Here is a 19166-nt window from a genome sequence, read left to right as displayed (position 1 = left end):
TAGGTGGGCTTTGATCGGCGCAACGTCGAGGGCTGAAGGGCCTGTACTGCGCTGTATTCTTCTATGTTCTATGTTCTATGTTCTATTAAAACTCTCATGGTGTCTTAGTATCTCATAGTATGCATCTGTAACATGTTTAATTCATTTGTTTTAAACAGGGAAACACAGCACTAATTTTGTTAGCCGGTATGATCCTAGATTTAACAGCTGGATACAACTCCCACCTATGCAGGAAAGGTAATACTTTATGATATTTCAGAAATATTTAGTACTTTAATACCACATACAGTTGAGGAGCTCATCATAAAGTATATCATTGGACTTTTTGTTTACATATGTAGGTATATTTGTCACAAACTATTGTCATCTGGTAGGTAATAAATTGAACAAACTAATTGGAAATCATGCTTCATTAGGAAATTACAATTCAATAAAAAGGCTACATTTTTATTTGTCTATCTGATCCAGCTCAAGGGCTGCATTCTGAGATTGCTTTAATTCTACATTGTTGGATTATTGTTCATATTAATTTTATATTTTTAGATGCTGTCCATTCCAAATATTTACTCTTAGCTTGTTGTCCACGTCAAGACTGCTTTCTTATGTGATGCTTCAGCCATTGAGCCAATGCCAGTCAAAAACAAGTACCTATCTATTCTAGTTGTTCTCTTTTTATTAATGCCATCTTTCTACTTTCTTGGATTGCTGTACAATTCAATAACTTAGTTTGGATTATTGTCCAGTCTGAGGCCTGCATTTTTTTGTCTCCATCTCAATTCAAAATCTGCATTTGTTCACAATAGGCCGGTCTAAGAATAGCATTATTGATCTGTTGTGTTAATAATAATGGCATTCTTCCAACAATGATCAATCCAATTTTTAATTATTGCCTATTTCAAAGTCTCTTTTCTGTGGCCTGCAGGAGCTTTGATATTTGTGGTGTTTATGTGGTTGTTTTGAGACATACGTTAAAAAGACTTGACTTTGTACTGATCAAAATAACACACCATAATTTGAAATTCCAGGAATAGAATCCTAAAAATATGTTGATTCCAGAAATCTAAATTTAGGATAAAGCTGGGATAATGAATACAGGCAATTACTGTAATAAACTAACAAATCTGTTTTATAAACCATAGAACCTGTCTTCTTGGGTGACTTTTTTTTAGAAGTGAGAAGATGGTCATGTTCAGCTTTATATACTTTAATACTTTATAAAATGAATTCATGATTATATGTTGGATGTTTAATTAAAACTAAGGCACGATGATCTCACAAAGCAACTTACCATGACATGAATACAAATTCATCAAATGGAGATGTCTAGCTATTTTAGTGTACACAAGAGTGAGTGTCTTGCTGAAATAATCAGTATATTTATTACAGTTCAGGCTTTACTTCAGATTTACAATTACAAAATCATCACTTTTAATTGCCTTGTTGAGTGAAGTTTCCTGAATATTAGCTAGCCACTGCCCCATTATACCAGATAAACCGAACTCTTATCACAACCCCATGAAATGAAGACGATGGAATGGGTCTTCAAGGAATGGTTTACGAGATAACAGAATGGAACTTTAAAGTCAGAGCTTCTGATGTTTATGGCCAGTCTGAAAAATCACAACAAAGTATAGATTTGAGAGCAGCTTAGAGTAAATGCAATTTATTATGTTTGTTTGAAAACTATAACCATGTATGCAAAAGCACACACAAAAATCTGGCAATTTATTTAGTTTTAATAGAACAGCAATGCTCACACTATAGTTAATATGTCCCAAAGAAAATCACTTGCAATTTTTGAATTTAAGTGGTATGACACGGGGTACACCCCTCTGCTAATTTAATTTCTCTGCACAGAAAAGCTTACCTCACCATGTAATTTGTTTAAGTATGAGTGACAAAGAGCTACTCAAATCCCACTACTTAAAGAAAAAATTAACAATTTATTCTTTAACTCCAAGAAAAGAGAACATTAAGTAACAACTATCTACCTCCTTTGTCTGATCGACTTATCTACTTCCAACTCTACAGCAATATACTGATCTGATAAAACACCCAGATTAAGTTAACAAAAAAATCAAGTTTCAAAACCAACCAGCTGTTGATCTTCCCTTTGTATCTTCCAGTCTTCATCTCTTCTGTACTCTGCTTCACAGATCTTTCATGGATAATGGTACCTTTCAGAGAGCAGTTCTGCGGGCAGTCTGTATTGGTGCTCTTTGCCTCTCTGGCTAGCTGTTCAAAATGCCATCTGCTGCATTCACAAGCTCCACACCCCCCTCCCACAACATCCTCACCTTCAAAAATACTGGCAGAATCAATAAAATCCAACTCCTTATATAAACAGAATCATTTGGTCACATCTGATTGTGTTGTTGGGGCTGCACAAATGGCGTAAGACCATGCTGTATCTTCTAAATTATTAGTTTGCAAAACTTGCTCTATAAGGAGACCATGTCTGCTATTAGAAAGACACCCTGGAGTCCCAGTATTATAGAGGACTTAGGCTGCAAGTCATTGATGTCTGCTTAAAGACCTCAATTGGTGATAAGGTGAGAAGCTTGACCATGAACCTTTCTGCCTAGAACTTCATTCTGGCAGAGGCAAGAAGGCAATATGGTTCAGGCATAACCTGATTATGCTTTATTAAATGACTTAGCAAGTTCAAAGGGCCCTATGGCTTACTCCTGCTCATATTTCTTATGTTCTAACAGTTTTAAAAATGACTTTTGTCTGATATAGGCTGATGATTTGGACAACCAGCTATAGATCCTTTAAAAACAGCTACAGTGTTGGCTTTAAGTGAGCAATGAGTCTGCTAGTCCAGTTTTGAGGCCACCAATGATGGTTGTTTAACTCAGTTAAAGTTACTCCCTATTGTTTTATCACTTACTCTTCAGGTGCCTCCCATCAAGGTTTAATTTTTAGTAGCAAATAGCAAGCTCCCCACCTACTGCTTGGTGAATACCAATGGTGGCGGGATGAGACCCTCAAATGGACAATAATTGAAGAGAGGCAGGAAGTTAGTGGGGTCCCCAGCCATCGTTCTCCAACCAGATTAAACAACTCTGCCAGTAATCTCACTATAGGAAATACATTAAATTACACCCACTGATAAATTTCCACTTAACTTTTACTTGCTCAAGAAATGTGGGCAGCACTGGCTGAGCCAGTGTTTATTGGCTGTTCTTAGTTACCCCTGAGAGCGTGGTGAGGTAAGCTGCCTTCGAGAACCACTGCCATCTATCAGCTGTCAGCATAGCTATAATGCTGTTTGGTGGCAAGAGTGATATTCCAGGATTTGGGGGAAGAACAAAATATAAGCAAGAAACCGAAATGGGCAATCAGAAGCTTCCCAAAGTGTGATGAAAATGTACAAATTTCTACTATAACAGAGTGGCTGAGGCAATACAGTTAATGAATCACCAGAATGAATAGGAATGCATGTCCCACAAAATTCTTATAAACCACTGTTGTACTATAGTCCCAGCAGATGATGTGCCAGCCTGAATCCATTTGAAGCAGGAAATCTCACTTCCATGAGATTGAGAGCTTCAAATGTTATGGGTTGTTTGACTCTCAGAATGAGCAGCTGACTGGCAATCTTCCAGTCTTCTAAATTCACATTACTAATGGGAAACATTACTAACCAGCAGCACATGAATTTATGACCATTTACATTTAAAATCAGAAAATAATACGTCTTTCTGATAGGTGTTTTATAATCTGATTTTTAATTGTATTGTAGGCGAGCAAGTTTTTATGCCTGCTTTCTGGATAAACATTTGTACGCGATTGGTGGAAGGAACGAAACAGGTTATTTGTCAAGTGTTGAATGTTACAATCTGGAAGCCAATGAATGGTGCTACTTGTCCTCTCTTCCTCAGCCCCTGGCAGCACATGCTGGTGCAGTACACAATGGAAAGATTTACATATCAGGTACCTTTTACAATTTTAGATTAATTATTTTCCTGCTGATTGAATTTTAAATTAAGAAATTGTTTAAAGGTGCTGATTTACTTCCTTTATTGTTCTTACTCCTCTCTCTCAGTAAAGTTGCTGCATCATAAATTAATCTTTGATAGGCAGGATTCAGCTGGTGTTTCACTGCATTCTGCACTGCTAATTCACTACATTCTGTTTTAAATTATTTGATTTTTTTTTAACCTTTCAAACCAGCCAAAGGCCAGCAGATAAAGGAAACAAAAGCAGAAATTGATCAAAATGATCACAGGTCAGACAGTGTCTGTGGATAGATGACCACTTATCAACCAGAAATGCTAACTGGGAGTGCAGTCTTGGGTAAGTTCCTGGTTTGCACACTTATCTCAGGAGAAACAGCCTAAAAGATCAGGTTTGCATTCCAGAGCACAAATTGGGATCAGGTCCGCCGTCCCCTAATGTTCAAAAATAGCCAAAAGAGCTGCCAACTGCAAAGGTGGATTGGTTAAAAGGTCAACTTGTCTTCTCTGAATCCTTATTTTTTGTTCATTCATAGGATGTGAGTTTCACTGGCTGAGCCAACATTTATTGGCTATCCTTCGTTGCCCTTGAGGACAGGATGCTGAGCTGCCTTCTTGAACCATTTGGTGTAGGAACACCCACAATGCCTTTAGGGAGGGATTCCACAGTCTTTATCCAGTGACACCAAAGATGACATATTTCCAAGTCAGGGTGGTGAGTGATTTGGAAGGAACTTGCAGGCAGTGGTGTTGCTGTGTATCATCTGCCCATGTCCTTCTCGATAGTGGTGGTTGTTGGTTTGGAAGCTGCTGTCAAAGGAGTATTAATAAATTTTTGCAGTGCACCTTGTAAGTAGTACACACTGCTGCACATTGGTGGTACACTTTGAGCATTGTATTAAAAAAAATGATGTTTGTATATATGGTGCCAACCAAATGGGATGACTGACCTCCAACAATCACCTTCCTATGTACCAGGTATGACTCCAACCAGCAGTTTTTTTTAACGTTTATTGCTATTGACTCCAGTTTGGCCAGGACTCCTTGATGCCATTCTTAGTCAAATGCAATCTTGATGTGACTTCCACGTCCCCTCTGGAATTCAGCTGTTTTGTTGCAGTTTGAACCAAAGCTGTGATGAGGTCAGGAGCAGAGTGGCCCTGGCAGAACCCAAACTGGGCTTTACTGAACAGGTTATTGCTGAGTAGATACTGTTTGAAAGCACTGTTGGTAACACCTTCCATCCCTTTACTGATAATCGAGAGTAGAGGGATGGAATGTATTTGGCTGAGTTAGATATGTCCTTTATGTTGGACACAGGACATACCTGACTATGTTCCCACATTGTCAGGTAGATGCTATTGAACATAAAGCTTGCAATTCCTCAGTTTAACTCTGACAGATTTAAGTTAACAGAAAACACAAAACAAGTTTCTGTACTTACACCAATTACTATTTATTACACATAAATAGATTCCATTCACAGGGAAACAATTATGAACCGTTAGTTTATAATTTTCCTCGTTCCCCTTCTAAGAAACCCTTTCTACTCACATTCGGACAGACAAAAAACGTCATTATGGGTGGAGGGGAGAAAACTACTGTAAAACAGTTCAATGGTATCAGTCCTTAGGGATGGGTTCCTTTTGTTTCGCAAGTCCCTTCGTTTTCCCAGCTTTTCCTTCATGGTTCTTTGATTTCTTCTTCACAGTGGGGCTTGTTTACAAATTATGACATCTCTGACTGAATGGTTAAAAGCAACATTTTACAGCAACTTTAGTGGGAAGAAACAACTGGTTTTCTTTCAATTCCTTCATTTTACTGGAGATGTGCATACACACACATGCGCGCGCACACAAAATTATCGCATAATCTGCCACTCCACGCTACCTATTGTTAGTCACTAACAGTCCCAATTAACAGCTATGCACCCTCCCAGCCAGATCATTATCGACTCTTCTGTCCGTCCAAACTGTTCTCTCTCTTTGAGATATATCACTATCTATTATTTACTGCTAATCTCTTCCCCCGCCCTATCTTCTGCAGGCAACCTGACATTCTCCTAGCTACCATCAGTTCTGAGGGAGGGTCACCAGATCGAAACGTTAACTTTGTTTTTGCTTCACACATGCTTCCTGATCTGCTGAGCTTTTCCAGCAACTTCTGTGTCAGACAAGAAGTGCAGTCTAAATTTCTAGCTTCTCTATATTGTTTGTGGTCTTCTGTCTAAAAACTTACATTCATCCACTAAACTGGTGCTGTTTAAATGCAGTAATCTTAAAGTACAGTCTATTTAAAGGGACAAAAAGGACAAAGTTAAATGATTTGAAGAAAGACTATAACAAAAGAGGAAGTTTAGAAGAATATTAATCCTATTAGAAGGTTGGGACATATAAACTTCACAGTTTAAATTTTCAACCTGCAACCAAAATACCATTTTTTTTAATGTAAAGGACACGTGCTTTGAGCCATGAAAGGCAAGAGAACATTCATTTTGACCTGAAAACAGTGAGGTACTTTCAACTTGGCCACATATGCTGGGGTTGGGGGAACTAATAGAAGCAGAAAAACCACCATTTCAATCATTAGAAAAGCAGGAAAACTCATATAAGCATTACATCAATACAGTATCCCATGTAATACAATTCAAGCTTGAAAGAAGTAACACAGTACAGATTTGCTAGTTAACTGAATTAAATGCTTCATTGGAAGAATTTCATGCTGTTGCCAAAATACAGAATTTAAAAGCTTGCAGATAAAGAAAATACTGCAAAATTTCAATACTAGAGTGTAAGAGTTTGAAGACACTTTAAGATTACTGCATTTAAACAGCACTGATTTAGTGGATGAATGCAAACTTTTAGACAAACGACCACAAAATAATGGAGAAACTAGAAATTTAGAACAACTTTACAAGAATAAGAATAAACAAACACATTAAGAAGAAATAGATGAAAAAAATACTTCCAAAAAAGATTCAGTGTCAGAGATGGGCAAAAAATGACATGGGATTTGACATAGTGGACATAACATTTCTTGAGATATAGAATTGTTTCAAAATTAACAATAAATCTAAGGATGAACAAATTAATGCACTATTTCTTTCAACAGCGAATGACATGAAAAATCATCAAAATGCTAAAGAAGCCACAGATAGTTTTCATGATGTTTTAAAAAGCCTCTGGTAATTACTTCAGTCTGAGGACAAATAAAATTCTTGAACAAACAAGATTTAACAGAAAGTTTCAGCTTTCAGGCAAATCCATGAATAATTGAATTAATGATTAGGTGATATACCTCCTTTAGGAAAAAAGATCTTGGCATTCTGAAGGGAATTTAGACAGTAAACTGAAATTAGTGATTCATACAACTCAGGTTTCATAGATTTTTATTTAAATCAATGGATGTCTTGTTAATTTTAAGGTTGATAAGGAAACAACTGTCACTATCCTGGCCAATTAGATACCATAGCTGAAGAAACAGAAGTTACGAGGATATAAGATGAAAATAGAGTTTTTTGTGGAATGAATCCTAAAATTAAGGGCATGCTGCAAGTAACTGCAACACAAACAGCATACGGGTGGCACAGTGGCTCAGTGGTTAGCACTGTTGCCTCACAGCATGAAGGACCCAGGTTTGATTCCAACCTTGGGTGACAGTCTGTGTGGAGTTTGAATGTTCTCCCTGTGTTTACATGGGTTTCTTCCAGGTTCTCTGGTTTCCTCACACAGTCCAAAGATGTGCAGATTTGTTGGATTGGCCATTCTAAATTGCCCTGTGATGTCTAGGGATGCATGGGCTAGGTGGATTAGCCGTGGGAATTGCAGGGATAGAGTGGGGGGGGGGATGGGACACTCTTCAGAGTGTCTGTGTGAACTTGATGGACTAAATGGCCTGCTTCCATACTGTAGGGATTCTATGAGAGTTGAAAATGTTTATGTCATTTGCAATCAACTCTTCTCACTTTTGAGCCGACATGTGTGACTTGGCCTCAATATTCTTGCATTAACAGAAGGAGTTTGACTAACTCCTTGAGAACATATGGATCAAAAACAAAGATGTTCAGACAGCATCTGTCAGAATATTTCATTGGATTTCCTAGACCCATACTGACATTGAGATTACCTATGTTGAAATAACAGAATTATTTCATGCTGTCAACAGGAAGTAGATTTTGCACACTGTTGAAATATTCCCATTCCTATCATCAGCAAAGAGCATTTCGATCTTTGAATTGTCAGTGCCAATGACAGAGGTGCTGCTAAGTGATCAGCAATCTACAGTAATGCAACTAAAGATGTGAAAATGACTAGTTCACCAAAAAGAATGAAAGCATTCACCTTAATGAAGAAGCTGAAGAATGTAGATACATAAACAGATTTAAAGTAAAGATTTGCATGTATAAAATGGAAATGAGCTGCATAGAACTTCATGGATACCAAAACAATGTTCATAGATTCGGAATATAGTTTAAAAAAAAGAAACACATGGCTTGAACATCCAAAAGTAAACGCCAGTTCAAACCATAAACAATTGGCTGATCCAGAAATCCAGGATACTGAAGGAAAAAAGCATGTGTTGTAAAAGTGCAGTCATCTTCCATAATAAACACTTGTGAGATTAAAGGAATCCGTTTGTGATGTTACCATGCAATAAAATATACTCCCCTATATAAAACAAACGCGTTTTCCCGGTAAGTCTTTCCAGCAGTTTATCTCGACCAGTGATAATCAAGCAACACACTAGACCCATTGGATAAACCAGAACGGGTGGCAGCAAAGTACCTCAATCACAAGCCACAAGTGATTGGTACCCAGAGTCTACTCTGCCATGTGCCTTCTACAAGATGCAATGCAGAAACTCACCAAGGCCTCTTCTACAACACTTCCAAATTGGAAATCTCTACTGCCTAGAACAACATAGGTACCAGATGAATGGGAGCACCTTCATCTGAAAGTTCCACTCCAAGCCACATACCATCCTGACATGGAACTATATCACTGTTCCTTCACAGTTGCTGGGTGAAAATCCTGGAAGCTACTTGCTAATGTCCCTGTATATGTACCTACTCTCCCGTGGTTTAAGAAGGTGCGAACCACCACCTTCTCGGGGACAATGTAAGATAGTCAATAAAAGTTGCCTTAGTTAGTAATATCCACGTGCCAAGAATTATAAAAAAAAATGTTGAGTTATTCAAAATCATGAGGTGTCTAGAGACAGTCAATTGAAACAGTTCCCATTGACAAAAGAATCACAAAACAAGAGAATTCACTTCAAGATTTTTGGAGAAGAGCCAAAGCTAGCAAGTGGAAAAACAATGTTAGGCGTTGTGCAATTACAATTTGGAACATACTGTCTGAAAGGGAGACTGGGCAGATTCAATCAAGATTTTCAAATGGAGTTAGATAATTACATGAAGGGGAAAAGAATTCATGAAAATTGAGAAAGGGTAGGACTAGCTGGATTGTTCTTGCCTTTTGTGCTGTATCTTTAGATTCTATTATCAGTTTAAGTGGGCAGAGAATTAAATACTGATCAACACATCCTCCAAGTTCCTCACTGCAAGCACTCAATCAGGAAATTCACTGGATAAATTTATTATAAAACCTTGGTGAGCTTAGATGGATCATCATGACATTGAGGTGAATTTATTCTGCTCGTGATCTGTACCGCACTGTAAAAGAAAGACATTGAAAAGAAGCCTCACTGTGAATGGAGCTAAATGTCAGAATTCCATTTTAAAGCAGACATAGCAGAGTAGACAGTAATGTCAAATTTTACAACCGTTGTCCTGACTAGACTGGCAGAATTTACTATATACAACATGGATCTATCTGATGGTTGCAGAACTGGTAGAACCCACGTTTTGACCATGTTTTTGAGTGTCATTGGAATTAAGTCACAATCAAGTTGTTTTACTAGCTGCTGCTGTGTTCCAGCAGAGGGAATGCCAGCAAGGATTTCTTCTGCATTGCAGATGTCCTGCCTCTGAAGTTTTTTTGGCCAGTCAGAGGCTGACAGCTTTCCAGTACTGGCAATGCTACCAGGAACACATGAGGCCTCAGAATGAGGATCCTCACTGGAGCCCCCGAACACAGGTAAATACGCAGTGTAAAGGATTAATGAGTATATATTCATTAGATAGGCTACATCATTGGGTATGGATGTAGCACCATATGACTTCTGGGCTTTGGTTCTCTCTCAAGGTGTTGTGTGAAGTCTTGTCTGATACATTGTTAGCTTTTACCATGTTGAATAATAAGTAATAATGGCTGTTAAACAAGACTTTTTTTATTTGTTTATGGAATTTGGGCTTCACTGGTTGAACAGAATTTATTGCCACTTCTAATTGGTCTGAAGAAGATGGTACTGAGCTACCTTTTTGAACATCTACAGTCCTTGTAGTGTAGGAACAACCACAGTTCTGCTAGGAAGAGAGTTCTAGAATTTCGACCCAGTGATAATGATGATACAGAAATATAGTAATAAGTGAGGGTGGTATGTAGAACTTTCAGATAGTTTCTCTACTGCTCTTGTCCTCCTTGGTGATAGAGATTACAGGTTTGGAAGGTGCTGTTGAAGAAGTCTTGGTGAGTTACTATGCTACGTTTACCAGGAAAGCTCCCATGAACTAATAAAAAAAATCTAACAATATTGGATAATTCAACAGTCCATCCTCCAATAGATTACTTGATTGCTGTGGCACCATTTCAAGGAATTGCAGTGTCTCCATGAAGTTTTTCAATTCATGGCATCTACTAATAAGATGTGGTTGGCTTTCATGAGTAAACAGAATCAATGGCTTCGCTTATGCAAGATGTGAATGAGATTTTGCAAATATCACCAGCCGCAGCTTGGAAGGAACTGAATGCATAACATTTCAAATACCTCTCTGCGCATCCACACAGGCAGACACAATGAGCAAAGATGGATTCTAGATATGCAATGTGCATTTAAATTATTAACAGAAATACAAGTAGAAAATCATGTGTTTAAATTTCAATCCTTTAAGATGTATACATTTCAAGCCTGGATATGTTATCTGTTGTGGTTTTCTTTCAGATTAATTAAATTTGGGATTCTCTGGGTTTCCAGACAAAGCTGCAGCCAAGTTTCTGCAGAGGTGAATCTTTGTAGGTGAAAATAAATGAGTGCTTCTCTCACTCAAAAACTAAAGAAAGACAGATATTGCTGGCAAAACTCAGCTGGTCTCAGAACTTCTTCCAATGAAGAGTCTCAAGTCTCGAAATGTTAACTCAGATTTTTTCCCTCTCTCACAGTGCCTGGGCAGTGAGACAGAGTTCTATTCTTTTGCCTGGAGAACGATCCCTGTTTTATTCTGTTAGTTTCCAGACTGCCATGTTTCTGACTGGGTCTTGGAGTAATAAGATTTGTTATGTAAGCATATGATCAATATCTCTATTGCAGATACAAATGATTTGAAGGTAGAATCCATTACTGCCCACTGGAAGATGAATAGTGGCTATTCACACCCCATTTATGGTAAACTGGTTTCTCTGCAGCTCCCTTTATTAAGTGATGAGGCCACAAGCACTACACCGGGGAGGACAATTCATTTTGAGTTTTGTTAAATACTCAGTCGATGGGTAATGTAAAATTCACAAAATGAGTTGGGAAGTAATATGTGTGATTTATATGCATTTTAATATCATTTAGTTTAGAGGTTGGATTTGAGCAAGTGGCATATGGTTTTGGTCTTTGTGTCTGAAAATAACTTGTAGGTATTTCTGTAGCCATTGTGATTTCTTTTTGAAAAAAGACTGAGAGATGGTTCTTGGAGCTAACGGGAATTTGTTTACATTGGGATAGTTGTTATGAGAAACGAAGTACACAGTTATGCTTTGGATTTAGAAGGTCAGTGATTGATAGTTTTTCCTTTTGATTATGGAAAACAACTGTAGCTTGAAATAAAGCTTTTGGATTTTGCAAAAGGATTAGCTGAAGTTAGATGCATAAAAGAAGCTGAATGTGTAAAATAATTGCTCCTGATGAAAGCAGGTGACTCAAAACCTTTATGAAATGGATTACACAGTGTTAGCAGTTTAGTTCAAAAGTTACAAATCAAGAATGTTTGGTTACAACCCTTAGAGTGTTATCTGAAACTGTTCAGTCTAAGGCCAGTTGTATGAATGCTCCAGTAATGTGCAAAATTGAAGCCACAGTTAAATTAAACTCTATAGAATGCCCTCTCCAATATGAATACTGTAAAATACATCTTTTTTAGATTCATGAAATTGTATGTTACTGTGTGTTTTAAAATCTTTAAATTTAGTACAGTAAACAAAGAAATTATCCCTTCCACTGGACAGGAAAGAGATAGGACAGAGTTATGTATGTAAGTGCATGGAGTATCACAACAAAATCACAGAACTGGAAGCAGAAATTGGTTTAGGGGTATCTGACAGCATAGCACTGACAGAAATGTAGTTCAAGCCTGACTCGATAATTTACAACCTGGGTAATAGGGTTTTTAGGAGAAAGGTTGCTTAAAAAAGGAGGTCTAACAGTCTTGATCAAAGATAGTATCATTGCCCTTGAATGAAATGCAATTCCTAAATTAGAATCTATATGGTTGGAGCTGAAAAATAGGAAAGGAGAAGTGACCTTGTTGAGTGTTTATCATAGATCTTCATATAGTGGGGAGGAAGTAGAAGACAGCATTTGTAGGCAGATTATGGAAATCTGCACGTCAGATACTGTTGTGAAGGATAGAATGGGGCCCATAAGGAAGAAGCACGTAAAGGCTCACTGAAGAAACGGGCATGGCAGAGTTACTAAGTGAGTGTTTTGCTTCTATATTTACCAAATTAGAAAATGATGACAATGACCTAGGTGTGCAGCAACTAAGAAGTATAGTGATAGATCAAGAAGAGGTGCTAAAAAGGCTGACAGCACTGCAGGTGGCAAAGTCACCAGGCCCAGATGAAATGCAACTTAGATTGCTGAGAGGGATAAGGGAACAAATTGCGGAACCATTAAAAGAAATTTTCCAAGCCTCTCTGAACACAGGATTAGTCCCAGGTGAATGGAAGATTACAGATGTGACGCTATTGTTTAAGAAAGGGGCAAAGAATAATGCAGGAAATAACAAACCTGTCAGCTTGACATAGTGGAAAATCCATTGAGGCCATAATATGGGATAAGGTAAATATACACTTAGACAAAAATAAGCTAATGCTACACAGTGAACATGGCTTTGTTAAGGGCAGAATTTGCCTGACAAATCTGATTGAGTTCTTTGATGAAGTGACACAGGTAGTGGACAAGGGTAGGTCTGTGAATGTTGTATATTAGGACTTTCAGAAAGCATTTGAAATGGCAGGTTGGTTTGCAAATTATAAGTGTTTGTGATTAACCAGTCCTTGGCAGCATGAATTAATAGTTGGCTAAAAGAGGAAACAGAGGATAAGTATAGATGGGAATTTCTCAATGAGTTGAGAGCAGTGTTCCCCAGGGAACCGTGTTCTGATTTGTATAAATGACTTAGAAATGCATGTTGAGGGCAAAATCTTTCAATTTGCAGATCGCATTAAGCTCGGGAGAATAGTGGATTATGAGGGTGATGCTTAGCAACTTCAGAGGGACATTGACAAGTTGGCCAGTTCACCTGTCAGATGAATGTCAATGCAATGAAATGTGAGGTACTGCATTTTGGTAGGAGAGAGTCAATACAGATTCAATGGTACGACTTTGAGGGGAGTACAGGAGCGGAGAGATCTCGGGGTTCACAATCATAGTTCTTTGAAGATAGCCAGGTAAGTTGAAAGAGTTGTTTAGAGGGCTTATTGGATCCTTAGATTTATAAGTATAATTATAGAATATAAAAGTGAGGAAGTGATGCTACATCTCTACAGATCATTGGTCAGACCACATTTGGAGTATATTGCGTTTGGTTCTGGGCACCTTATTTAAGGAAGGATGTTAAAAAGCCCTAGAGAGGGTTAAGCTTAGGGTTAGGGTTAGAATTTACGAGAATGATACCAAGAATAAGAGATTTTAGATTCAAGGAAATATTAGAGAAATTGCACTTATTCTCCTCAGAGCAGGAAGATTAAGAGGTGACCTTACTGGGGCGTTCAGAATTTTGAACAATTTTGGTAGGGTAAAGAAGAATATTCTGTTTCCATTAGTTGGTATGTCAGTAACTCGAGGTCACAATTTCAAGACTGTCAGCAACAGAGCTAGGAGTGAAATGCGGAGAAACGTCTTTAATCAGAGAGTTGTTAGGATTTGGAATGTGCTGCCTGGCACAATGGTGGAGGTGAATTCCGTAGGAGGTTTCAAAAAGACCTGCATATAATAGAAAGTGATGAACTTAAGAGGGTTACAGAGATAGGGCTGGAAAATAGGGCCAGCTGGGTAGCCAGTACAGATACATGTATCTAAACGCCCCTTCTGCACTGTAAATTCTATGATCCTGTGATTTTATATGTAAATAATTTGGTTTTCTATTTTATCATTTTTTTTTATACAGAACATGTTTTGTTAAAGTAAAGTCTGCTGCTTTGAGTGCATGTGTTTTAAAACTAAATTTAATAAAACTAATTAAAACCAAACAAAATACAAAAAACTCTGCTAAACCAGATTTCAATCTAGGATCTGACTTGTCCAGAAGCAACTTAAAGGGCATGGCTAAGGTAATGATGAATTTATTGCATTTGTCCATAAAGAACAGAAGGCTTCAAATATCACAGTAACTATGAGATATTATAAAAATGAGATGTCATGCTTAGTATAGATAACATATTACTAACATCCAAGCAATTGAATTCTTTTTAAAAATGACTATTAAAACTGGACAAACGTCTGGCCAAGTTGGGTTGCAAACTAAGATTGGCAGCTAGCGCAGCAAATGAGCAAGGGATGGCCTACTGAAACTGAACTTCCAAAGGATTCTTGCTTTTAGTGACCTTCCTTTCCTCTCAGGAAATGTATCTGATCTATACTCAAACTAGCATCTCGTGAAAGCCTTCCCTTGCTCACTCGCTGCATTAGCTGCCAATCTTAGTCTGTAACCCAACTTGGGCAAACGTTTGTTCAAAGCACTGAAATTATCTCTTCTCCAGTTAAATATTCTCAAGAGATTTGTCTTTGTTCTTTTCCACAATTATACTGTAATCGTCATTTCCCAAATAAGCCCCCTGTGAAACATACTCCATTTCATTCCACACAACTAATTCCACCATTGTATCCATCCTCATTCGACTGGAAAGATACTGAACAAAAAAGTTAGTCTGTACACATTTTAAAAAATATTACCTCTCTACATTTTTCATTGCTATTTTCCAAGTTTGTCTTATAGTAATTGCTGTTCCTTATAATCATTATTCTAAAGTCCTTAGAATTGTTGCAATTTGCCTCAAAATGTTTTCCTTTGACTTCTTCCCACAACCTAGTGGCCTAAAATATATAATGGAGCTGTAGCAGTATCGTTGATCAATTATGTCATCCTGCCCCCTTTATCTCTTGCCTTTCTTTCCTGGGCACATTTAAGGTAGGCATGTTGAGTGCCCAATTCTCCCCTTATTTGAGTCAGATCTCGACAACTGACATTATTTATACCCTATTATCCTCTGTAATTGTCATAGTAAAAGGTGGAGATATTGATGTATGGAGAAATTGTCTTTGTAAAATTGGAAAGTGTGTCTCTGACAGAATTAGAAAGTTTACAGAAGTTATGAATATACTGCTGTACCAGCCAGATACAGTCAGATGTATAAGTTTCTTCTGAAATCAAGGAAGGTAAGATTTAAGCCACCTATAGAACTATCATCAAGCAAAGTGTATTTACCTGGAAGCAAAGGATCAAGGGCAAATGAATAACATTTCTGCAAATATGAGTTTCCCTATTTTGTCATTTCAGAAGGCTAAAAACATCCTACCCAGAAAGAGAGAAGTCAAGTTACTAGTTCATAAAGTTGAGCTTATATCATCTCTGAAATCATTACTAAATACAAGAATGTAGATTTCATCTAATCAATAGAATAGTTCTCTAAGGCTGTTAAATTCTCAGTTATCTAAGAACCCTAATCCTAAATTAATCTCACCTATTTATATCAATCACAGATACTGATCTCATGCATAATTTTTAAACTGAATTATTGTGAAATAACTGACCTGCTTTTTAACCTCCATTATTTATTTTATCACTTGACTCTATTCATTCATAATTTGCATAGCTAACTTTAACATTATTTAGAATTCTGCTGACAATGGGTCTAGGAAGAATAAATATTTTTAAATTCATGAGTTTGAACTCTGACTTTTCCTTGGATACTCAACAAAAAAATGATTAATTCAATTATGCAGTAGCTTGTGCAATTGCTGGAGAGAGTTGATAATGCAAAACTGGTTGAAATATGTCTGTTCAGTGAGCAAAACATAGACATAATTAACTCCGAAGCATAGTGGAAATTTGAAGCAATTCCTTGATGAAAAGTTCAGTTGAAGCAGCTAAAGATTTATCTGGCACCCTTAATGAATACTCTATACAGGGTATCCATCCCACTGTGTTTATAAAGATGTTCAGATTAAATTACTGTCATCACAATTTAACAATGGTATTAACTTGTTATTCTTAAGTAACCAAGCACTTCTTCTAAATTAGTTTGGAGAGAAATTTGATGAGTGTTCAATGTTCCTATAATAATATTACTCAGTATATTCCTGGGAACATACACATAAATTTCATATTCCTATCATTCAATTAACATGTACATTCAGTTAGCAAAACATACAGGAAATCATAAATTGTATAATAATAACAGTTTAAATGTTTATTGTTACTTGCAGGAGGTGTTCACAATGGTGAATATGTATCGTGGCTGTACTGCTATGATCCGTTAATGGATGTGTGGGCCAGAAAACAGGATATGAACACCAAACGGGCTATTCATGTTCTGGCTGTAGTGAATGATCGTCTGTATGCCATTGGGGGAAACCATTTAAAAGGTGTGTTACAAATGAAAAGTACTGGATTTAGAACAGATATTAAATATGGGATAAATCACCATATTAGAAGCCCATTTGTAGGTCAGGCTGTTTTATACAGAAATCAGACAATGTAAAGCTTATACCCATTGTTGTGGAAAAACGATAAACAAAAATAATTGAATTTAGCAAGCCATTCTCAAATGGACAGATTACATGATTTTGTAACTATACTAGAATATGAATCAGATTCAACGTAAAGCAAACATGACATAACTGGCAATTTATGATCATTATGAAATATGAATTATAAATAGAATTGTAGAGAATAAAGACTTCATGAGATTGTAAGAATTCATATCACTCCCCATTCAAATCTGGCACCATGTGCAATATCACAGGTTTTCCAACTTGGTCTCTTGTATATTAGATCTATTATTTTTCTCAATCAAATGTTACTTGCCCTGAAATCACCTGCAATAGTAGTTTCCTTTTGTCCAAGTCCACTGGAAACAGTCATCACCCAAATGGCACAATCCTATAGAATCTCTGTGCTAGGTTCATGATGGTATTTGATCACACAGATTCCCAGAAACACCTTTACTTAATCCTTTAACGAATGTTATTAAATGGTCTGCTCAACTCAAGCAAAACTAAAGCATAGGAATGGAATTAACAATCACTGCTCTACCCCCATCTTCAGCTTTCTGTCCCTTTTAAATATACAGCTGCTTCTATATATGCCTTCAATGTTCTTCCCCTGTGACAGCACTTTTTGTCTGGTCACACAGTGTGTCTGTATGTTAACTTTCTTCTTGTTAGTAATGTTTCCAGGCCAAAGGTTGCCAGGACACAGAAAATCAATCCTTCTAGAATTGATATAGATTCATAACAGTCCTTTTCCAACACTTCAAAAAAATGCAGACTTACCACAAAGTCAAAGAAATTATAAATTTTCCTTGTTATCTTGCTTCTAGTCAAAGATTGGCACAAGATTGAAATAGGTTGGAGTATATTTATGCTGTTATGATATCAGCTGTACTTTTGCATGTGACCAGATGATAAGATAAAGTAATGAGCTCTGGCTCAAAACTTATTCCTAGCTCTATATACACATTAAGACAACAAACACATCGCATCTATAAACTTTACTTCTAGTTATGCTGATGTTACCATTATGATTTTATGGCAATAATGAAAACTCTTTGTGTACACGCATTCTAATGGGGGAAAAAAAACTACTGAAGCCCTTTCAGAGTTTAAAAATACCATGAAAACCCTATCTATCTGTTATATTGAACTTACAGAGCTCCCATGACTGGTGGTGCTGTGGCACCAGGTAGTCAGGTTCACCCACCTTTCTTTTGGGTCTTCAAGCAACAATGTTTCCATTTACCTGTCAATGAAATTGGAGCTTATTTACAGATTAAAAACATTTGGGCATATTTTCCACTGGTCAGACAGTCATTAAGCGGGTATAGATCCAAGTTGTGCATAGGAATCCCCATCACAGCACTCTCCAAAGGAATTGCCTGAGAAATTCAATTATGCCTAGACTCTTTAAAAGTCTTCATAAAAATCTGTCACATTAGATGTTTCAGATGAAACTAAATAAAATAGTTACTCAGGAAATGTTAGACTATTAAATACATAGTCTAACTCCTGAGTAACAATTAAATTGACCCCATACTTACCGTACTCTCAAACTGCAGATCTTTTACACTCCAGGAACCTGATCTGACATCCCTCAGCAACTCACCATCCAGACCTCTTGGGAACCCAAACCCCACAGAACTGAAACACGACCATTCCGTCATTCTCAATCACCCCATTCCCACTAGGATCTGATTCCTTTCCCTCATCCTGCGACTTAAAACACAATTTACCTGGCACCCTAACCCCTACCCACCTGGAATCCAGCCTTTCTAGCACACTAACAGCAAACTCATCTCACGCACGTACTCTTGGACAGCAATTGTCGAAGTGTCTCTCAGAGCTCTTAACTGTCAGAATAAAGCAGCTGGCTGCTAGGAAAGGAGGGCACAGATTGCATTTCCCCAACAGTTCTGTACTTTGAAAGAACTGTCAGAATGGATGAATGTATTATGCACCAGATCTAGCACATTGCTAATATATCAATGAGATAGCCTAGAGCCTAACTTTTATCTTATTTAAAGGCAAGTATAAGGTGTTGTGTTCCAGATATAATTTGATTGGTCATACTACTTCGCTTTAAACAAAATGTACTTTATT

At 37.3% G+C, this 19166-nt stretch overlaps 1 protein-coding gene across 1 annotated transcript in view; it reads left to right on the top strand.

Annotated features, from left to right (window-relative positions):
• klhl14 (kelch-like family member 14) overlaps positions 1 to 19166 on the top strand; it is a 149430-nt gene that overhangs the window by 110184 nt on the left and 20080 nt on the right. The window contains exons 5-7 of the mRNA XM_072570444.1: positions 159 to 237; positions 3749 to 3939; positions 16776 to 16934. Coding sequence (XP_072426545.1) covers positions 159 to 237; positions 3749 to 3939; positions 16776 to 16934 — 429 coding nt within the window. The remainder of the gene's footprint in view (positions 1 to 158; positions 238 to 3748; positions 3940 to 16775; positions 16935 to 19166) is intronic.

This window comes from Chiloscyllium punctatum, chromosome 5 (genome assembly GCF_047496795.1).
Source record: "Chiloscyllium punctatum isolate Juve2018m chromosome 5, sChiPun1.3, whole genome shotgun sequence".
Classification (NCBI taxonomy): domain Eukaryota; kingdom Metazoa; phylum Chordata; class Chondrichthyes; order Orectolobiformes; family Hemiscylliidae; genus Chiloscyllium; species Chiloscyllium punctatum.
The sequence above is the reverse complement of the archived record's forward strand: the minus strand, read 5'-3'. Positions and strand labels throughout refer to the sequence as shown.